This window comes from Electrophorus electricus, chromosome 10 (assembly GCF_013358815.1).
Source record: "Electrophorus electricus isolate fEleEle1 chromosome 10, fEleEle1.pri, whole genome shotgun sequence".
Classification (NCBI taxonomy): Eukaryota; Metazoa; Chordata; class Actinopteri; order Gymnotiformes; family Gymnotidae; genus Electrophorus; species Electrophorus electricus.
The window spans coordinates 1,362,637-1,386,347 of NC_049544.1; the positions used below are offsets into that span (position 1 = coordinate 1,362,637).

Sequence of the window (23,711 nt, forward strand, 5' to 3'; positions counted from 1 at the left end):
TTGAAAAATAAACAACCTGGGTAATTTTAATTTGCTAGAGCCGGGTCACAAAAACAAACAAACAAACAAACATTCATATCACTGGGACTTGTCTCTTGAAGCAATACTGGATATTCCATATTAGCCCAGTGTTTCCGTCCTCATGAAACTGTGAGGATCTCATACCTTTAAGGCAATCATCACAGAAGTCTTTCAGTGTGACAAAATGTAGATACATAAATATTGTCATAAATATATTTGATTCATCCTAATCCAAAACCGCAATGCGGTATATCATTAATCTTCCTTAATCTTTCACAAGAAGTCCTGTGTAGTTCCTGCAGCTCTGGAAGTCCGTTGAAAAAACACGACAAAACAAGGCAAAACGGTGCACACATCACAGTTTTCCCTCTGTGTTCCACTACAAGCAGCCGGTGCAGGTTTGATACGCCCTCTGAGGTCAGACACGGTGCCACAGCCTCTGCTGTGGTCTGCTAGAGGTGAAATTTCCCACAGGTCACCTGTTCAAAACAAAACAAAACAAAAACCCATAACAAATGCATTATTTCACCAATGACCTATTTCCTTTTTCTTGCACAACACCTGAATAGAATGGTTTGCTGAGAACAACTGATCTCTTGTGGAATTTGGGAACAAGTATTCATGTCACGTTTGGTATTTTGACACTGTTGACTTGAGGCTCACCGGTGTCGTTGGGATGTTAGCTGTACATTCTCACACCATGCTTTTAGACAAATACATATTCAGAGATAACGTTTCATGTTCTAGACATGAACAAGAGAGACCAAATGTGCTACTGTGAACATATTCTCACATTCTGTGATGTGTTTTGTGAAATATGGTGAAATGTCACATCAGTTCCAGAAAGCATCTAATGTTATTCAGGATGTTTATCATGGCACACGAAAATAATAATGCAATCATAAACAAATGATATTTTGTTCAGCCTTGTTAAAATTGTGCACCCATCAGGACAGCTGGAAATCAATTTCATATCTGAATAATTATTTTATGTTTTAATCTTTGCTTAATTTAGGTGTCACAGATCCTAGCTAATGAAATGTACGATAGAAAAAAAAAAGTCTAGCGGAGAATGCTTTAACATACGAATAATTGGGTGACCTCAATGTGACCCAGATAAAAAGCATTATAATAAACATTTCCCTGCACATGTGCTATCTTTCATGAAGTTTGCCCTGTAAAATCCTAATACCTACCTCAAATTTCTATTCACTTTATAATCTTTTTTTCTTTTAGGCCTATACAACCCTACAGATGTCATCTATTCCCCATGTTGAAGATTAGCCCCTTACAACTCAGTAAAATACCCATCCATCTGAACACATGCATTCTGAGCTCTGAGATGAGAGCACAGAGCTCGACTGTGGTTCCGGCCTGAGTTTGGGCTCCAGTTCTGGCCTGTGCAGGCCTCACGGCCCGACCAGCACCTGTGATCGAGGCGGCGTTGCAGGGCCTGGCTCAGGAGCTCCGAGGTGCTCTGGAAAGACTGGCCCAGCTCAACCAGCTTCTGCTCCATGGAGATGATGCGCTGTTCTAGTTCTCGGTAGGAACTGTTCCAGTTGGAGCTCAGGTCACACATGATCATCTGCATCTGTTGGTGCAGAGACAGGGACAGAGCCAAACCCCCTCACTTTCAGCTCATCCACTCTGTTCAGTAATGGGGCATTTTTGTTCACTAAGTGGCTGACTGGTGGAGGCCCATCGCTGAAACAAGCACGGGCGAGTGACACCTCCCTAGCTGTCTCGCTGAACAAGCAGTTTATTTGTGGATGGCACTCTGGTACTAACTGGACTTGCCTAATGTTTTTGATTCTGTATTTTGCTGTATTGGTCAACAAAGGTGAAAAATGCAATTGTCACTGATGTGCTATATAACTGACAGTTATGCAGATATGCCACCCAGATTTAATCACCCTATTGCATAATGTTTTGACATATTATTTTTAATAATAATTTTTATGTTGGTGAGTTTATCCCCATGTAATCCAAGGGTGCATACACATTGTCACACTGATAAATATAAATAGATAAAAATAAATAAAAATAACTGTCTCTGGATAAGTGGCTGAATCTGTAAATGTATGTATAAATATCTATTTATTTAGTTTTTCTGTGCACACTCCTGAACTCTTTACAAGCAAAACCAACTGAGGTGGAATTGCTTACGGGGACGCGAAGCGCCCAGGTCTGTCATGAGCAGGCAGACACCTGGTTAATTCCTTCCAAAGAAACCATGGCCTTAGCAAGGGCCTCTCCACTGCTCTTAAAGTGCAGCCTGAAAAGGTAATGCAAGGTGCCACCGCCACCCTGTAGGGTTCGATTCCCCAGGAGCTCACGCACCGATAAGGGGTGCATATACATCCCCAGCACTGTCACTACGGAAGGTGCGTGGCAACTATCATAAGTGTTAAGGCTCCCCTCAGCTCACCTCATGTCTCAGAGGATGGTGTGCTCTAATATTTCATGCAATATTTATAACAGTGAACCACAGGAAGCAATTCATGCTGTGAAAGTAGTAGATTTGACTAATGGCACCACTCTCTACCTTGGAGAGGTCAACCATCTCACTAGTGTAGTCTCTCAGCTTTCTCTGCTTCAGTCGCAGGTGACGAAACCTACACAGAGAGAGAACATGATATTGCATTTAGGGTTATTATTATTATTATTATTATTATTATTATTATTATTATTATTATTATTATTATTATTGTTTTTTATAACAAATTATTTTGATAGTTCCCTGTAGATGCTTTGAGCATTATTAACATTATTTAATTGAGCATTATTAGTTTAGCTTTAAATCACATCCACAATTAAATGCAACTGAAATCTAAATGAAAGACAACAGATTATAATAAATCTAACCTTAAACTTAAACCTACCTAACCTTATCGGCATCCCAAATGTAACCCGAAATTTTAACTGACAGTTTGTTAACAGTTTGTGCATCTGTAGATATATGTATAGGGGACCATCAACATAAAGTGCAATTTTTAATAATAATAATAATAATAATATCATTATTCCATTGAATTATATTCTTCTTCTTCTTTTTCTTCTTCTTCTTTTTCTTCTTTAGCTAGTAAGATTTTAATGAAATATATGCAAAACGGTCAATAATCTTAAATCATGCTAATAACCTTTCTAATTTTCTGTGCCTGATACAGTTATGTATTGCCGTATTGTAATCTATTCACAGGTCTCGATACGGTGGTTCTGAAGTTACATTAAATTCAGATGGAAATTTGCGCCTCCAAAAAGCAGAACAGTAACCGCTGAATAATGCAGCATCAGTTTTTCAACACAACGTGTTTTTTCACTCACAGATGAAAAAAACATCGAAGCTAAAATAAAGAATTTAGCGGAAGACTCGCGGCTCAGAAATGAGCTCGTGACGCTTTGGCCGCTGGGGTCGACGCTGCTGCACCTTTCTTTATTTATTTATTGGACGTGCTAATTGTACAACAGGAAGGCACAAATCCTTCCACACACAAACACACGCTCATCTACACAAACACACATGAAGGCCGGACGCTTTGGCTAATGATACCGGTTCACAAATGCACACATTGGAACTTCCTGTCCTAAAGAGCAGGGGACGGTAGCCCGAGACAGCGGCCAAACGCACGCGCCCCCCGACACGCGTGCGCGTGTCTGCAGGAAGGTGCAGGTGGAGACCAAACACCAGATTGAGTACTGCCGTGCACAAGCAGATGGAAAGCACAGTGCGGCAGGTATTAGTGGTGAGGAAATACATGGTTTGCAGTAGTGGTTTAAACATCGAGGTTAGAATTGTGAGCAGAAGTGTTAATATAAAGTCTCAAATTACTATCACTGAAATAATCAGAAGTTATAAGAAGCTTTTAAAAAGATTGTTTAATAGCTCTTTTTACAGAATTATTTATAGCAACCATCCACAATCCAGATTTTGTGATTTCAGAATAGTTTACTTAGAGTATATTAAAGTATATACAACAAAAGTGGCGTGACATGGCTGGGGAGGAGCCAGGTAGAGCTCGAGGCGCAAATGCAAACAATGAACTGTTAATTTTACAGTTAAGAAAACACAAATCAACGGTAAAGCTGCTCAGCCTGGTGGGCAGGCTAACGGTGGAGCGCCTGGGAGATGCATACGAGCGACAAGTGAAGGGAACGAGCCAATAGACCAGGGAGCGAGACCTGGTAACAGATCGGCGTGTGTGATGCTGGTCTGCCGACCAGGGCGGGACAAGAGGTTTATGTCATAAAGCCAAATATAATAATAAAGGTTTAAGGGAACATGATCATTCGAAAGTTGAGACGTATATTGTAAGGGTGGGGACTATTTAAATATATGTGTGTGTGTAAGAGATAAAGTTTGGACACGTGTACTGGACTTCAGCATGCGTCATCTGTTCTAAGTAAATCTATAAGTCATCTAAGAGGATCTTTTAAGTTGTGGGGGTATTTTGTTCATGGAAGGGGTATTTTTGGTTTACAGATTATTATAAAGAATCTGAAAAGGAGAAGTGCTCAGGTTTAATAGTCGAGAGATACAAAGCATAACTTGTTTCAGAAAGTTCCAGCTTTTATGCTGAATAACAACATCCTTTGAATCTTCATTCTTTTATGTTTATTGTCATCATAGTTTGATGTTTATTGTTTATTAAAAAGTAACAGAATCTGTGCTATTATGTAAGATTAACAGGATGAACTATTAGATGATATATGAGAGTTGATAGCAGTTTTATGCTTTGGTAACATTAAATCTGAAATAAATTGACAGTTGAAAATAAAATGGAAATTCAAAGGTAAGCATGAAAATGGAAAGATAAATGAGTTTGAAAGAGAAACAAATGCACAGGTTGCATAAAGGGCTTGAAATAACAGCTTTAAGCAAGCAGGGCACAGCTTGCCTGAGGGCCTTTATGGCAGTTGGAGTTCAAAACCGACAAAGCTTAAAAATATTAAAAGTTACATTTATCATTAAACATAGACTAACATGGCCTAATTCTCAAGCTTTAGGATCACATTTATATGTCCATAATTGTCCCAGAAAAGGCTTGCGCATCATTATTTCAAGGAAGGTTGGTCAAGTGTAGTAGGCTATAGAAAAAGTATTAGGAAAGCAATAAGACAAAGAAGAAGAAAAAGAAGTACTAGTAGTAGTAGAAGAAGAAAACTGAATATAAGAAAAGAAGTGTAGAGCAACAAAACAGAGTGCTATTCCAGAGTTCCACTCAGAGCATAAATCTGCTTCCCTGCCCTAACACACTCAATTACGAGAGCTTTGCACACACACACTCTCTCCCTCTTTTGCTTTGATTATCACGGGCCCATGTGCACTCGTGGGCATGGCAACAGTGGATCAAGCCATCACAGGCAGGTATCAAAGTGGCGATTACTTACACACGGATGGCCTCCAGCAGGCATCTCTGGTGGTACCGATGCTCGCCCTGCCTGTCTTTGGCCTGGGTGGCCCGGTGGAGAAGCCAGCACTCTCGCAGCACGTTGGCGGCAGCGTTGCGGAGCTTGAGCACAGAGAGATCAGCCTGTCAGTCTGTTCATGTTCAACTCAAGGCGACCTAATTCAGTTGGGCTAGTATGGTGCTTTCTCCAACAGATGGTGTCACGATGGAGATCTCCTGAAATCTGGGTCCAGACTACTATGGAGGAAGCTGAAGGCGATATGGGCCAGTGGAAAATCTCTCTGAGATGTTGTCAGGAAGAACTTTTGAGAAAAGCCAAAAATCAAGTATGTCAATCTGTTTCACAGTAAGTCTTTCTATCATTCAATCAAAAGTAGGACATAACAAATTATTTGTTCATGTTAACACATAGTATTTACTTCTGTAGCAGACCTATATACAAGATATCCTTGTTAAAATAGAAATTAAAATATTTATTTCATGAAATAGTCAAGTCAACGTGTTAAACAACACGTGAGTTACAGACATTCCTGAGGTTTCTTTTTCTCAAATTTTTAGTGTCTCTGATTCTATTTTTGTCTTCACCATCCTGCTGAGCCCCATTATAATCCAGACTGCTCGTGCTGGTGTCCCACCCTCCCTGGCAGTGTTGTGTTGTAGTGGTTATTATTAGAGCGTCCATAAGGAGCTCTGTCCAGATGTCTTCCTTTAAATTCGTCAGAGTGACTCACTGACAGTGACAGTTATGGACCGCGGGGCATCGGCACACGCACTCACACACTGGCAAACATGATCAGCAGGCACGAGGATGCGCGGTAACAGGATGTGACAGTCTGCAAGCGTGAAACACAGGTTCCCAGGCCTACAAAATCACATTAAAACACTGGAATGTTTTTGGGAAACCAAGTTGAGCAGGCTGCAAACAAACTTCTCATGAATGTAACACCTTAGCAACACCCATGGACCCCCTCTAAAAGCCCAGTGTGCCCCCGCCTTTTAATCCCTTCATTTTTCATCCATGGAAACACTCCTCGCGTCTTCCGCTGAGCACGTTTATTTTTGGGTTTTGCCTTCCCTCTGATAAGCAACCAGATGGATCCTGTTAGAGGAGTGTAACCCAGCGCTGGACACCAAACACACCTTCTCCCACCCACTGTTCTAACACACCCTCACACACACACTCACAGCACGCGCACCCCACTGCATGCAGGTTTCCTGTCCATGCCCGAAAGCACGCCTAGACTGACACAAGTCTTTTTCCTGACAGGGGCCTGATTGTTTCCGCCCTTTGACGCCTTTTAAAGACCATTAAGTTACAGACTGTTTTTTTGCCTGCCCACCCCAGGCTTTTCCCACAGTGTTCTGCCCTTCGGAATGCCCTATTTAAGGAAAAAATAATATTCGAAAATGCCCAGGCAACCATAACATGCGTGCGATGCAGGGAAATAATGCCACCCCACCCATGTTGCTTCATCTCTTGGGCTGCTGCACTTTTTGAGAATATTTGGTAACATTTTGATCTGAAGTCCCCTTCTTATGGAGTTCAAAAATCATCTGTACATATCTTAAAGCAGTTATAGCCATGTGCCGACATTTCTAAATGTTTATGTAGACGAAATTCAGGAACTGTAGAAAATGTCAGGCACAATTATTACCCAGTATAATAATCATAATAAACATAAATATTTCTATAGGACTTCTGCATCTGTGTAGGAAAAGTATATTATGTGCATGTTATGAATGAGTTTCTATGTTTTATAAAGCTATTAATTAGGAACTTAAAATAGGGAAAAGTGTATTTTATTTGCAATTTTTTTTTTTAGTGGAGACCGATAAATATGTCCCTGTACTTGTGTGCCACGTATTCAGTTCGTGTATGGGTACTGAATGAGAAGTCTTGGTCTGAAACCCAGACAGAGCCATTTCGCAGCAGTTTGGTGGCTCCTCACCTCTTTGGAGAGCTGGATGTCCATCATGAAGAAGTGCACATGTTTCTCTCCCTTATTGAGCGCCAGCTTCTTCGTCACGACGGCAACCAGCATGGCAGTGCAAGCCACACCCTGCCAAACACACACGGACACAAGAAGGTTGCCAGGCATCTGGATATCCCTCAGACTCTACCTGAACTTAAGCCAGTGTTTTGTTTAACAGTACTCCGTTATGACAAGTCTTTAAATGGCCCTGCATCATACACGAATAGTCTATGACTGTCCTACTTAGACATTAATACTTTTTGAAGGAGATATAATTTTCAAGAGAGGCCGCAAAGCAGCTTCCATATTTCTTGCAGTTTTAGATTATGGTTTTAGTTAACAGAGAGAAAACTGAAGTTTAAAAAGAGGCTAAACGCATTTGGAAAAGTGCGATGAGCACAAGACACCACATGAAAGGTCATGGAAAATCAAAAAGTCTTATGCTATTGCTCTCCTTTGTATCTTCCACAAGTCAGTTTTAATAGGAGTGTAGGTATGTTTACCTGTTCTCCTCAGTTGCTTGCAATGAAGAAAGAAAGTGAGAAAAACTGTTAGAGTTGTGAAAGGAAGTGTTTTTAGGATGCAGTTGTTTTCATTAAATGTCATTAATCATTCATTTTTACATTTTCTCTGTCATGAGCAAAGTACTAAATGTGACTCAGCCTTAAGGTTCAAAACCTCCAGCTCCCACTGTGTTATCATTCACCGAAACATAAATAAATTCATAAATACAACAAGGAAACTTGGTAAACCTAGTGTTGCCGAGCCAGTATTTACTGCAGTTTTTCGCTTAAATGTTAATGAGTCTAATGTAGCTAGATTCAGATGGCTCTCCTCTTTAAGAAGATCCTGCTGGGAGTGAAATGCTTTGGATCCTAAAGTTCTGAGAGCTTGCAAGCTAAGCTGCTGTTATTGGTGCTGACTAGCAGGCCCACTTGTGTTTTAACAATTCTGACGTGCTACGTTTCTTTCCGAAAGCCTTTTGGGTTAAAATGTTTTGGGTTTTTTTTTTACAAAAATTGTTTAAACATTTAAAATGTTTGTCAGTATAGGCAATGGAAATGGAAATTGTAAAATTCTTAAAACATTAAAACATGTAGCTATTGACAAACATTTTTAAAGTGCTGTAGCAATTTTCACACAAATCACTAATGGGAATGTGACAGTCAGAGCTAACAACAAATTGTACTGTATTTTATTGTATTGTAAATGAATTTTCTTGCATCTCATTTATGAATTTCAACAATGTCAGTTGGTCATATAAAAAGACTCATACTATCTATACTTGCAGGAATATGGCAAGATTTTTTTTGTTTCTCTTTTAAATACTTGGCTGGGGGGTCCAAGATAGAGTTGTTGTGATTATAAATTTTGACTTATCTTTCATTGCTAACTTACCTTACAACTAAGATATATACTTTTATTCCTGTTAACTAATAGTGTCTAATACGCTGGAACACTGGTCAAGCTACTCAAATCACTAAAAAAAAAGACTCATTTGTTCATAACTCATGATTCATGTGTCATCAGCATACTCCTGCTTTCTGTTATACAAATGTTGCCAAAGCCAATTTTGTGATAACGAGTACCAAATGATATCGCACAGCCTTAGTTCCCTCATACAGTAGTTTCTCCTTAAAAAGCCCTTTCTGCTGACGACAGGTAAGGGATGGTGGCAAGTTCTGATTCCTCTGAAGTAGAAACTGGCCCAGGAGGAAGCACATCCTTCCTGGGATCTGTCTGCACTCCACGGAGGGGATATAACACCTCCCCAAAACAGATGGCACACACAGGCAAGTAAACAAATTCCATGTCAAATGCTTTCATTCTTGGACCTGACAGACAATAAAAGCTTAGGAGAGTAGCAATCTCATGTAGATAACAACACTAACCCTTTTAGGGCTAAGATGCAGGTGATCCTGAGGAAAATCTGACAGGGCACGTGAAAGATTCTGGTTGGAAGGCAATCCCAAATCTCTCTAACTAGTGCATTGGAATTGTTCCAACTGGATTAGGAAAGTGTTTTTTGTTTTTTTTTGTTTTCCAAGACTTAGGTTGGCACAGCCTCTGGATTTACTGGTGCCAAACGCTATAAACCACCTAAAAATGGCAATGGTGGAAAGTTTTCCCGGAAAAAAATATAAATACACCATGTAAGGGAGAGTGAGTGAAGTGAAAGATTATTTTCCACCGTGTCAGGGAGGTGTGGGTGTCTGGCTCAAGTCCTACACTCTACTGGTGCATCTGCTGTGATGAACAACACTAGATGGTTTGAGGAAAGGAAGCTTCTTACACACACACACACACACACACACACACACACACACACACACACACACAACTAAATCAGCCAGAACTCTCCCTCTTTCTGTAACGTTCTGAACGCGAGCAGAGGCGGGGTCGCACACAGTGTGATGAATGCAGTTTATTAGAGAACATGCATAGTCTACAGACGTAATCCAAAGAACAAGCCAAGGTTGTAAATCCAAAAGAGCAGTCAGGTAAACCAAACAAAGAGGGCAATGAGGCTAATCCAAAAAACAGGTGGAGAGCCAATAAACTACAATAAACAGACAGAATAACTAACAGCTCAGAAACGTAACAAGAGTTGACGGGACTTTGCAAAGACTGATAACAAACATGGGATTTAAATACAGAGACTAATGAGGACTAACACGATACAGGTGGGTAAAATAACAGGTAATGGTACTAACTAGGGGGAAGAACCGAAAGGAACCAAAACAAGGAATCACGAGAAAACAAAACCAGGAAGTAAACAAATAGGTGGCGTTTTCGTGGTAACTGCGATGCCAGGGAGGAGATACTTTCTCTTTCCCTCTCACTGCTACAAAAACACCCTCCACCGCCACAGACGCCACAGACGCCTCCATTCACATCCACATGCATGAATCAAAGCCTTTTATGCTCTTTTCCCATATCCATATCATGTTCTAATTATCTTTCTATCTTTTTTATTTCATTTTTACATCTGCTTTCAGAATGACATAAATTCAGCCATAATAAAAAAGGCTGAAAAGCTTAAGTTCTTACTTTTTGCAAATAAATTTTCACAAATGGTTCTGAATTGGACCACAAATCATTTTACTGCTTGACTGAGTTCTTGAATTTCCAAGCAAAAGACTATGGATGATATTAGTGTATACAGAAACATATGTCATCAGTGGAATTATATTAAATCTCACAACACAGACCAAGATGCTTCATGCTCTTGTAACAATTTGTTTGATGTAAACAATGTTGGGGAAATACACACCACCATAAAACCCCTTTGTTACTTTAGATGTAGTAATACTAATTTGCTACTAAAGACATCTCTCAAGAGATTTTTTTCATGGTTTTAAAAGAGAGGACATTTTTGATCTTTTTGAGGTCTTTTTCTCTCAAAATAACAATACTACCTCAAAATTTTGTTATTTTACAGCAGACATCCCTGGCTGAGCCGTGAGAAGGGCCAGAGTCTGTGGGGCATTTACCATGACGCCTGTGAAAAGACAGACCACCTTGCCACAGCTGGTCTTGGGGGACACGTCTCCATAGCCCACAGTGAGGAAGGTGATGGCAATGAGCCACAGAGCTATGCCCATGTCTCCCGTCACCACCTGTAACTGCCTGTAGGGGGAGACACCGAGAACAAGTGTCCAGTTATTGAGCAAAAAACCAAGTGTGGTAAACTCAAACACGGGAACATACTGCTTGTCTCATTCGTAGGCCTGCACAGAATAAAAATGTAATCAGGTGTACATGGAGTAATGAGGTCAAATTGCACACTTGCATAAATTTCACACCTTAAACTCTGCCCACCCAGCTAATATATTCCCTCCTGGCTGTCACGGTTCTCAGATACGAGGTTCCAGATCTCTGCAATGTCTCCTCCCTGCCCTCCATGAGTGGGACACTACTATTATATTTGTATCGGACCTACTTATAACAAATCCTTTCACTAAATATCTTTTCCCAGTTGGATCTTCAAGTTTACCATCACCAGTTGCAGAATGAACTAGTGTGTGTGTGTGTGTGTGTGTGTTTGTGTGTATATATATATATATATATATATATATATATATATATATATATATATATATATATATACTGTGTTGTGTGTACATGTGTGTATGTGTTATACCTCTCACACAGCCTGAGCATCCAAGCAGCTGAGAACCAGAAGAATATTATGAAGACCATGAGGGTGCGCGCCGGGTACTTGTTCATGAGCACCTTGAGTACGAAGCGGAAGGTGAAGTTGATGTTGTTGAGGGAGCCAATGCTCCTGTAGGAGGCACTGAGGAGCACCTTGCTGTGCAGGAGTATGGCCCTGTGCACCAGGTACAGCCGCAGGAACATGAGGCCGGACAGCAGGAGCTCCACCTCTAGCCACGCCTCCATGGGGCTACTGCACAGGCAGAGGGGTGTGGAGGTGGAGTTGGCATCAAAGGGCGTGTTTGTGCCAGGGGTTTCCATGGCAGGTGGCTCTGCCCCAGGCGCTAGGTATGTGCCCACTGGGTGGATGGCGCAGACCAGCAACTCCAGGGATATACCGAGCACACGATTTGTTGTCATAGCAATGCGCCAGTCCACCTGGTTGTGGTCTATGATGAAGAGCTTAGAGTGGAGAGGAAGAAGAGGAGAGGTCTTGTGGGAAATGTATCAATAAAGAATTGTTATTGTATTTATAGTGCACACAAATGAGACAAAGGAGAAAGGAAGATATGGAGAAAACTATCAAGACAATCCGTACAATGTTCAGCCAGTTGACAAATTAACATATGATGGAAACACTTTCATTAGCACATTCAGTTCAATTCAATTCAATCTACTGAATTGAACAATAGACTTTTTTAGAATGCAGCTTTGCCTAAATCTGGTCTGGACCCCTAGTAAGCTAACCAGGGACAACAAAAGACCACAATTATGAACTGGAATAATCTATTTCCTGCATAATTTGATTTTATCCAATCTTATAATAATTAACGGAAAATAAGGTTCTAACAAAGTTGGCTTTTTAGCTTATAATGTTGCTGAATTTGAGGAGTCTTTTTATTTCAGGAGGTAACAGGAGAATCATGGTAATGTTAGTAATGGTACATCGAGTAGATGGTGTGAGGCATTATTTACTCTACAATGTGGGTGTGAATTGTGACTAATGCACTGTCAGATCGATTAACCTTTCATTATCTTGCATGTACTTGCATGTTTAAACTGCTTTCTTCTACTTGAAATACTTGAAAGGGACGCTATTAGCCTGCCAGCCCTAATGTGGCAGAAATTCACTTATTTAACTAACTGCTGACTACAGCATTTTTCTGTTTGACTCAGAGTTGGGTTATCTGGGTGGAATCTGAAGCCCAGCACACACTCACCCAATTTTACTCGGTTTCTCCAAATGGCGTGATGCACCTGTTTAACTTTTGGAAGTCTACTGCCTTCTTCCTCTTTCGTTAACTCGGCTCAACCGTTCTTGTTAGTGTTGTACCGAGCTTGTGTTACTGTTTTCTGCCTGAAGCTTGGACCCTTTGTTCAAGGACTGCGCCAGCCCCGTGCAACCAAAGGACAGGAAGTAGAAAACCCATTAAACGATGATGCTTCAAGGTCCAAGTATGTCGTTTCATTCAGATGGCAGTTGGGTAATCATTTCAAGTGCTGTACCATGCAGCCTTCTGGGAAGTCTGCTCCTCTTTCTCTAGTTTGTGACCCTGCTTTTAGTTTTTCACTCACTTTAGATAGCTCTTGACTTGCAGGCTGGTGAATGGAGCACAGAAAGCATGAGGGGAATGAATAATGTGAGATGGGAAGTTATTATCTTTGCAAACCAGAGGCCGAACTGCACAGATAAGATGCCTGTATAACTTTGCCGCTCTTATCACTGTGCTACCACAGGCAAAACGCTCCGCTACACCTCAACCCTGTGCTCACTAAAACGTCTCCACCTAAACCGCACGTACAATCCCTCCAAAATATGTTTGCGTTGCTCTACTCTCTATATATAGACTGGTTTATCATTCACTTCTGATGGCATCATTGCTGGTCATGTGTTAGAGCAGATCCCAGAGGTATTGCTGGGCTTGGAGAGACCTATGTTACATATTATTATTAGTTATTTTTATATAGCACCTTTCTCAAACTCAAGGAGACTTTACTGACAAATACAACCACTCACACATCCTTTACAATCACTCACAGACTGAGAATTTGCACACAGCATTCTCTTGATCAGAAACCACAACCCCCAGGGGACTGCACCAGGTGCAGGGGAGGAGATTAAGATTATAACAGAGCACCAATCATCACCAGAGACCCTAGAGGAAACTCCACCCAGATAGGGGCTTGAACTCAAGACCCTGGTGCTGAGAGGCAAACATGCTAACACTGTGCTGCCCATAACACTTAAGCTGCATGACAATATGAAGACAACCTTATCATCACTGCCAAAGGGAGGTCCATCAACAGCTAACTAAATGTGTCCCTCACTAAAAGGGACTGAGTGCAGGTGTATTGGAACAGCTCACCTGGACATCTTTATAATGGAAGGCAAGGACGAGGATGAGTAGGCAGCCTGTGGACACGCTGATGAGTCCGTTGATGGAGAGAGCGTAGATAGAGTCCTGAGGAACAGCACAAAGGCAGGAGAAGGTGAAACATCTCATAAAATATAGGCACGGACGTGAGCCACATTTTCTTCTAATCTCCCAGTGCTAGGTATTATACCATTCTCAGAATTACACACCCTAAAACCAGAAGAAAAACACCCACAATGTCCATATGAGCCAGCATTTCAAACAATTACATTTTACAAATCATTTTAAAAAGACATTTCCAATATTTATACGTTTGATACCATTTTATTCAAACAAAGGACTTCTCTTTTAAAAAAAATATGATCTCATTTGCCCACTTACTATTGATAACATTGTTTCATGTACCACTTGGTACCTGTTGCTAAAGTAATCCAGAATATTCCACTTTGCTCCTGCTCAGTGGCCTTGAAACACCATGTCCTCAGACACCTACAGAAACATTATAAACCTCCTTGCTTCCAAACTCTTTGTTGCCCCACTCCATATCTGATACAGAGGCCCACAAAGGCCTGGTACTGATATCACAGATCACCTTATGAGAATACAGGATAATATGACATTTTATTACCTCTATAAGGAATATTTCCTCGTCACTGACTTTGAAACAGTTGGCTGATGATTGTATCAGGATATATATCAAGCTATTTGAACAAATACATAGATACATGTATTTGACAGGTGGCAATGTACTAACAAATGTGACTAGACAGTAAAGCAAATAGTGTGTTATTTTGTTTGGGTTTTTTTGTTGTTTGTTTTTTGTTTAGTCATATGTGAATTTGCAAATGTTGATGATAATCATGAGAGGTAAGGCAGAATGCAAATGAGAACTTAATCGGAATCAGGAGAAATCCATGAATCGTGGCCATTACAACAATACAAGGCCAGGAAGCTATTCTAACATATAGTGTCAGGTCAACACTGGGAATTTCCATGAGGAACAGAAAACAAATGAACAAAACCACAGAAAACTGAAGAAAATCCAGTAACAGGTGGCACATGAAGTGCAGTGTCTGTGAGGAGACATGACAGCATGGGGATGGATGAATGGAGCATTACATTCACATTTACAACATTTAGCAGACGCTCTTATCCAGAGCGACTTACAAGTGCTTTGTCATTTACTCATAGAATGTTACCTGGCCAGCACAGTAGGTTAGAGTCCAACATACCAATGAACCAGAATACTGTAGAAATACAGGGATCAATACTGATGCCTAGAAGTGCACATATAAGATCTATATCAGACAACAATCAGTGCACTAAACAATACATACTAGAGTCAACATAGGAGCAGTCAACATCAGCTCAATAAACAATACAATATGTACTAGAGTTTCAGTTAGTCAACATAGGAGCATAGGAGGGTCAGTGGTCATTTAAATAATGCACATATAGAGGGGTCTTCAGTCTGCGTTTGAATTAGACACAGAACATGCATACGGACTCTGATTAGTGTAGTCAGTGGAGCCCATCTTATAGCATTTTAAGAGTAAATGAAATAGCTTTCCTAAAGTATTTTAAATGGAAATATTATCAGTATTATCCTAACAGTGGAGGAGTTATTACTATCATTACTTTGATTTCATCTATCCCACCACCCAAAAAAATCTTGATGGATATGTAACAGGGTGTATGGGCTATATACTGTACATCAAGGTGATCGTGTGTGTATGTGTGGTGTTAACTGATAATGATTGAACTTGAAAACTGCATTTCATGCTTCCACAGAAGAATATTAGAATAGGGGGCAGTAGTTCTCACACTGTGAAAATGATTCATTTTAAATGATTCATGAATTCATTTAAAAATACATATGACATACACTTCGAACAAAGAGTTGTCTTTGCAGTAGATAATGGAAATGAACTATATGTAACTAATTAATTTTTTTATAATCACATGAGATTGGCTTTATTCTGTCTGAGAATATATGATTTAAAAGAAAATATCAGAGTGCGATATTTCCAAAGATGAGCTCATTGCTAATCTCCTTATGCCTATTTTGATCATGTGTAAAACAGATGCCACACATCATGGTCACATGTGTTACACTTGTCAGGTGAGTGATATCCAGGTCACATCACTCCTGAGGTCAGAAACGAAGCACTGCTAAAGGACAGGATGGTTAACTGGATGAATAACAGGATGACTAACTAACCGTACATGACTACAGTCTACAGGATTCAGTCTCTAATTTTGCATATACGATGTGTGTGTACAAGGTGAGTGTAAAATGAAAATGGCTGTCCTGATGCCTGACAATCTGACAATACTGCTAAGACTGATGTTGTGGGGTTCTCTGAGCTTGATATTTTGGTGGCAAACATTTCATCACAATGACGCTGACAATGTCATCTCGACTGGTGATGAAATGTTTGCCACCAAAATATCAAGCTCAGAGAACCCCACACCATCAAACCAATCAACCTGACCTACCAATATTTGCTTTGATTTTTAACTCCATCTGATCTTGCTATGATTTTGTAAAAAAGATTACAATACACACTCTGCTGGGGACTTAGGGCTGTCAGAACAGCAAAGAAAGTTTGAGACAAATGGACTTTAATCACCTGCTAATATGTGACACGCGATTAAGTTTATTGATTCATGCTGTTGCATTGTGAACCACCCTGGAGGCTTTTTCAGCAAGTTCTTTCCTTGTTGCTGCCTGGCTTGTCATTAACTCATGTGATGGAGCACTGGGTGCAGGTGCATTCACATCCATTTGAGCAGCTAAAGTAAATCAGTAGAAGGAAAATTCTAGAAAATCATGGGGTTGCTTGGTGTCCTTCCTCTCAGATTGGCCTAAGATGTGGCAGAGCTTGGTGACTGAGTATTACTCTGGGCATGTTTAAGATGATATAAACACCACCAAGCTTCATGAAAAATTGGTTTGACTGTTCCTGGTAAGGATCACAGATGATATTTTACAAAAGGAAAAAACTAATCCATTGGTCGTTGTTCATGAGATTCATATCAGTTCAGCCTGCCTATCATACTAAGGTTTGTGGTCAAACATGCTACACATGTTGTACATGTATGGTTAGTTAACCCAGCATGGTAGTCATGAAAGGATGTGGGGGTCACATCACATTAGTAGACTCAGTCACAGTTATTGTGTGATGTATCTATGTATCTATATATCAGTATAGCTATATATGGCTATATATCTTTGTAGCTATATATCTATATCGCTATGTATCTATATATGTATCTATGTATTTATATATATATATATATATATATATATATATGTATCTCTCTCTCTCTCTCTCTCTCTCTCTCTCTCTCTATATATATATATATATATATATACATATGTATCTCTCTCTCTCTCTCTCTCTCTCTCTCTCTCTCTCTCTCTCTCTCTCTATATATATATATATATATATATATATATATATATATATGGCTCTTCATGCTGTCTGGTGCCAGGCATCCGAAAGGCTGCAACCAAACTGGGAGGGGCCATACTGGCAGAGGCCAAACTGGGAGAATAATGGATACATTGCTTAACAAGCTGCAAACAGGAAAGTCACTGACATTTTCAGATAACAGAAAATGTGTCAGAATAAGCTGTTAATTACAGTATTATATAAGAATGAATGATTCATTAACTTCATATCAAAATAGCTGATTTAGAAGAGGGCAATTTTCAAATTTTATTTAAGCATTAACAACATTGTCTTGATAATAGATTTTTGCTATTGTTTTCTAGGTTTTATGTTATTTATTTTTTTATTTTAACAATAGTGTCACGGTATGGCCCCTCCTCCCAAGTGTCTCCCCATGCATGTGTGTATGTGTGTGTTTGTCCGTGTGGCCACGCCCCCATGTGTCACACCTGTTTGTAATTGCTTGTCATTTACATGTGTATATAAACCCCTATGGTTCTGTTGTCTGTTGTCGGTGTCTGATGTTACGTTATCTTAATGGCTAGGTAGTCTTCAGTGTCTGTGTAAATAAATGTTGTTGTTGTTGTTGTTCAATGTAACTTGTCCCTGCATCCTGCTTAGCCTCCGTACGTTACAAATAGTTATTTCATCCGATTCCTTTCATATAGGAAAATGATACATTTGAATGTTTAGTAAATGTTTGATACTTGTGTAGTATTTTTTTATACTATGTGGACCACAAGAACATACCTAGAGCTTAGCTTTTAAAACAGAATTGCCACTTAAATCATAATTGCAAAGGTGGAAAAAGCATAACTGTGCTAGTATTGCAAAAGTGAATACTAGGTTTCCATGTCTCTTCAAATCAAATTGTCAGAATGAATTCTATCAATCATAATAGCCTCTCACAACTACATATGTCTCACAACGTTGTCTTCATAATGACACAATGTGCAAAAAGGGGGATTGTTGTTCATTAATATGACATGGACCCAACACGTGGTAGTGTGTGGGCAAAGCTCAGGCTTAAACAGGTGCCAGCAGGTAACTGGTGCAACAATGTCTACTATCATCAGAAATGACTACTAGTTCCACTGCCCCTTTTTACCTATATGTAAGACCTTTCTTAATCGCAAATTAAGCACCAGATCAGCAAAACTGCACTTGACGTACCGTACATCACCAGCAGCCTGCCCTCAAACCATCAAACCATATGAGTGAAGGCTGTTTGTTGGAAATGGGCTGGCTAATGTTTAACCAGACCTCACAGTGAAGTAGGTGACTGATATCGCCAGTTCAACCTTACAGCTGTAACACAAAACAGCTGTGACACAAAAGTATATAGCTCACATTCAAATTGTTTACACATGCAAAAGAAAGCAAAGGTTATACACCCTCAACTGGTTTACAACCAAGAACACGTTCACTTTAACTAGAGGTTTTGTTCATGCTAAAATACAAGATGTTTTCTATATATAGCCCAAAATAAGCTGAAACATTGAGACCAGCGGTTAAACTTTGAGCATATACACATGTCTGACTTTCACAGGTGTACAACAGACAAAAATGACTACTGCAGAATATCTGTTGACTTATTAAGACCAGTGATGGTTCACATTTTTGTCTGTGGAGACTCAACTTATCAAAGGAACAACCAAAGATAAAATATCAAATATCAAAATACGATTTATGAGATGCCCACTCATATAAATGGCAATTTTACAGAATCACAATAATTTTTAAATGTGTTTTTTTTTTTTTAAAGCATGTTGCATCTTGAATACAAAGTAACAGTTGATAATTGGAAACTGATGAATCCCTGATCCAATCAAGCCAAATAATTTGGGACAAATGTTTTCTACCTTTTATCACTATTTAAATGTATTTGCAGATAAAAACTTTGGCATCACAGCCAATTACAGAATGACCAGGGTTTCCAAAATGTGTCCTCTTTTACTTATTGTCAGCAAAACAGTTTTCCATGCACTCAGAGTTGTAGTCTGTGTAAATGTACAACTCTCTGCTCCAGTGATGAGGTCAATGGAAGTTTTAATGGATTAATTTAACAACTAATAGTTTAAGGAGTTGGACAATTAGGAAAATCCTCTTCAAGGCACAAGGTGTTTATTGATGTAAAGGTACTGGTAACTTGGATTATTTTCCATAATATCCCTCTCTGTAGTATCTAGATCTGGTTTCACGTGACCACAATGAGCCCCATTCAAGCATTTGGTCAGTTACAACACTCGGTTGTGTCATACAGCACTGAACAGAAATGTAGCCCTGTTCAGGCTCACACAAGACAGCATGCTGCATCCTCCAATACCCCTAGTGGGATATTAATAAATAGCGCTAAATCAGCACATAGATACACTGTCATCATACTATCTCAATTTACCATGTAAATACTTACATATGCATCTGACTAATTGTACAGTACGTTAGTTTTTGTGCATACAAATCTTAAGAAACACAATGCAAACAAAAATGCAAAAAACCCATCCCGAAATCTAGCAGAACACAGAGTGATGAGGGCACATGTGGTGATGTGAGCAAGAGCCTGCTTCACCCACCTCCATCACCATAGCGACGGAGCACCTGAAGTATCAGCATTGTGTCCATGTACCGCTGAAGGTCATCCTACAGACCCATTATTCAAACAAGCACTAATTATACAATAAATGATGTGGAAAGATACAATATGACTTTAGGCAGTCTGACACAAAGGTAGACGAAATGTGGAAAAACCTCCATAAATAGACTGCTGCCCTGCACAAACTGGTTTCCAGGAGAACGAGCCCTATTTCACCCACCCCAATTACCATGGTATGCGGTGGAGAGGACAACACCTGAAAAATTGCATTAGGCTCATGTACCCCTGAAGGTCACCCCTCAAATCCATTATTCAAAGCAGCGATAATTATACAATAAATGATGTGGAAAGATGCGATATGGCCACAGGCAGTTTGACACAAACGTAGACTAAATGTGGAAAAACTTCCATAACGTTTTTACTTGTGTTGTTCATTTCCCTGCATAACCTGGTTTCTAGGAGACTGTTCCACTTCAGTTGCTTCCAAAGCTTAGAGTTGGGGAGATCTGTTCGTTTCGCGTGCAAATGAATACTTCATCTAAACGGAGGAAAATATGTTTTGTTTTTTCTTACCAGAAAAATATGATTGTGTGAAACCCCAGAACACTTAAATGGTTAATCAAGATAACCTATAGGAAATCCTGTAAAAGTATTCACTAACTGCCAATCGCTGAGATCTTAAAAAAGCATATCTGTTGAGGATGTGTGCTTGTCTCCCTGTCCGGAATGCAGAGCTAAATGGAATAGTTAATACCTGCTCATCAAACAAGGAATTTTGTGTTAAGAAGCATAAACTTGCAATCAGTCCAAATTTGAGTTATAACTCACGCCAAGGTACATATTTTGACTTACAATGCACACTGAAAGTGGACAGACCAAAAGATCGTACAGCCGTGAACCTGAAAGCTGACCTTTAATTTCCTTTAAATCAGAAGTGAGATGCACAAGGCGTCTTTGGGGCTGAATTATTAGTGAACTATTAGTGAGGTTTGTTTTTTATTAACACCTGAAAGGAGCTGCTCCTTTCAGGTAGACTGGATGTAGATCTCTATACTCGGTTGCTTCCATATCATCATTCAGGTGGTTGCCCTAAAATTTTGGTTTGCTTGGATTCATATTTGGAAACTTGCATTAAATATTTGTTTGGATGATGTTTATGTTATTCCATATAAGACAATATAAAGCTTCTAAAGGTCTGCTTTTTTAAAATAATCTTTAATTTCAAGAAACTCTTTTATCTCCTATCAGGTTTTTGAGATTTTAAATAGTCATTTGATGTAGTTGCTTTGTACCTTAATGTGATGTGTTTGTAAAAATAGGAACATTTTTCTGTTGTGGACCTACTCTCAGTGTGTTTCAGCCACTTGACAATCATCATAAACATGCGGTGTATTTTAAAATTTTGTTTCTAACATGTAATTCAGCAGAAAAAAAATGTCCTGAGCTCAAGCACTATATTTTAAAGAGGTGAAAGGATAAAAAGGCAAGAAAAGTCAGCATTTGGTACTTTTCTGCACTGGGAAGTAGAGGATGCTAACACCACAGCAGGAGACAATGACTCTTCATGGACTCTAGTGTTTAGTTCCTTGCCAATCAAACACCGGGACAAAGCTTCCACCACACAGGCACCTTCGGGACCAGTGGGTGACCTGGGAGCAGGACTCCGGATATCAGGTTTCCTGAGTTAGTCACAGTTCAGTGGATTGCCAGTGTAGCAACCAGCTAGGTTTACATGCTGGTTGTACATTGATTGTTACATTGAGCTGCAAAGAATGCTGGGGGTTGCTGTGGCCAGTCACGGTATCCTTGGTCTGATCCCATCGAGGTCAGACAGTTTAAGAGTCTTGCTTCGGTTTGTTGGATCAGCCTGCGTTCCTAAAGCTTTCACTTTTGGTACCCGAATGTCTAAAGATAAACAACACACTGGATTAAATCTGTCAGCAATAAAGACTGAATTAACTATGCTCCAACGCTTGATCAGTTCATGTCCACGAGGCTCAGGCTTGCAGCATGGTCTTGGATGAGGCACAACATGCATAAGCACTTGTGTGTCAGATACTCCCCTAGCATCTCCACATTCACTTTAATGCCACTATCATGGCAGGGTCATCTTGTGTTGAGAAAGGCCTGACGCCCATATAATGACCTGTCGTTATAATGATTGAGGGTTACTGACAGATTGTGCATTCCAACCAGTATGGCACAATCCATCATTGTACATTTATAAGATGTATTCATAAAACTGGTGTACACAATAACATGGCCAGTGAATGTACATACAATGTAGGTGTATCTAATAAAGGGGTCAGTGAGTGCATGCGTTAGTATTGGGAAACTCCACTGATTATATCAGTCAACTGCAGTATGGAGAGGGGATAGACTGAAGGAGAAAGGCAACACTTCACAATTTAGTGGTTTCCCTTCCTTCACACATTTTATCAAATAATCCACCATCCCACCATCAGCTGGGTCCAGCCAAGACACTAAACCGCATAAAGCTCTGGCTGTAAAAAGTCACCTCTTTTTTTTCCTAGAAATCATAGCATACCCTTATCCCGCAGTAAGCTTTTATGCCCTGAAATATAACCCGAATTATGGGTCATACGTCGGTCTGCTGTACTTCTGTTCAACTTTGAGAGAATGGCAAGGGGTGTACAGTGTTGACACGTTTAGATTGCCAAATTTAAAAACTTGGGTCATCTCAAAACGTAACACAGATGCCCTTTCAAGCGTTTTCGCTCATTTAAGATTCGTAACTGTGTTCCTACTTACCGGTGGATAGACGATGGGACACAGTTCTGCATGCAGTATCATGAGCAAAATACCCAGGACTGCAGTTCCCAGTCCCCACGCGCATAAACGCCTTTTGTCCTCCAGTAAAAACTTTCTATCCCTGAGTCTATAAAGACTCCCACCCTCGATAGGACTGATTCGCTTCCCCGGGTGTGATAACGAAACGGTGATTTCTGTCGTATCTCCGTTACTGTTCACAAGCCCGTCACAGTTTCTGTCATCAGCTTTGGCGTCGGGATGCGAGTTGCGGGTTGTCATCTCCATAGCGCGTTGCTGTCGCGAGACAGTACTATCCAGGTCGCCGGCCTTAGTCGCCTCGTCCCTCGCTCTGTCCTTCCTCCTCTCCAACCAAACTTTCTTCCCGGTCCTGAGAAGGCATAGCACGCCAAAAATTCCGTGATTCCTCTTTCCTTGTAGATGCGTAGAGAAACGGCGCGTCCACCTGAGGTCTTGCACACACGGTGACGCACTGGTCGCTCCGACTCTAACCTACTCTGAAAGGTCTGCCACTATTGGTATATCAGTATAAACCAATAGTATATATACCAGTATATGGTATATCAGTGTCTCCCGGCTCAGGGTATCCACAGACGACCGCAACTTTCATCTACTGTTCCTCCCTGCTAATTTGTTAAACGCCAACCCAAGTATTAATCTAAGAATATTGAAAAAGCGCTGAGCTATGTGATTGGCTCCTACATATTATCTAAGGCTTCCCCCTACAGTTTCTTTCACAACTTGTCTTTTGGTCACATGAAGTTTAAAGATAGCAGAATGGGGTTTTTTTAAGTTTTTAATTTTTTATTTTTATTTTTATCTAGGCCTCTAGTAACCAAATAAAACCTAATTTCGTAAAATGTACGGAGGTTGCTGCAGAATAAAATCCAAAATAAAATCAGTCCGATACATGCTTCGCCATCTTATGACTGACT

The 23,711-nt window shown here is 40.1% G+C and overlaps 1 protein-coding gene across 2 annotated transcripts; it reads right to left on the reverse strand.

Moving 5' to 3' along the window:
* On the reverse strand, nucleotides 1-23,495 carry kcnn4 (potassium intermediate/small conductance calcium-activated channel, subfamily N, member 4). 2 transcript variants are annotated; one of them, XM_027007311.2, is made up of 9 exons: nucleotides 22,759-23,495; nucleotides 13,927-14,022; nucleotides 11,547-12,022; nucleotides 10,897-11,032; nucleotides 7,379-7,489; nucleotides 5,410-5,531; nucleotides 2,567-2,636; nucleotides 1,449-1,612; nucleotides 1-500 (listed from the first exon to the last, which is right to left on the reverse strand). In XM_027007311.2, exons 1-9 carry the CDS (start codon nucleotides 23,041-23,043, stop codon nucleotides 497-499), a joined length of 1,464 nt encoding a protein of 487 aa, XP_026863112.2. In that variant the 5' UTR covers nucleotides 23,044-23,495; the 3' UTR covers nucleotides 1-496. The 2 variants fall into 2 exon arrangements, with proteins under 2 accessions (XP_026863112.2, XP_026863113.2); XM_027007312.2 differs by lacking the exons at nucleotides 1-500; nucleotides 1,449-1,612; nucleotides 2,567-2,636; nucleotides 5,410-5,531 and adding an exon at nucleotides 5,549-5,731.
* Nucleotides 23,496-23,711: the final 216 nt, after the last annotated feature.

Coding starts and splice junctions, on each gene's coding strand:
- kcnn4 (XM_027007311.2), bottom strand. CDS start 23,043: ATGGAGATGACAACCCGCAACTCGCATCCCGACGCCAAAGCTGATGAC. Junction 14,023..22,758: donor GTCCCATCGTCTATCCACCG/GTAAGTAGGAAC, acceptor GCTGTTCCTCAG/GACTCTATCTACGCTCTCTC. Junction 7,490..10,896: donor GTCTTTTCACAGGCGTCATG/GTAAATGCCCCA, acceptor TGTGTTTGGCAG/GGTGTGGCTTGCACTGCCAT.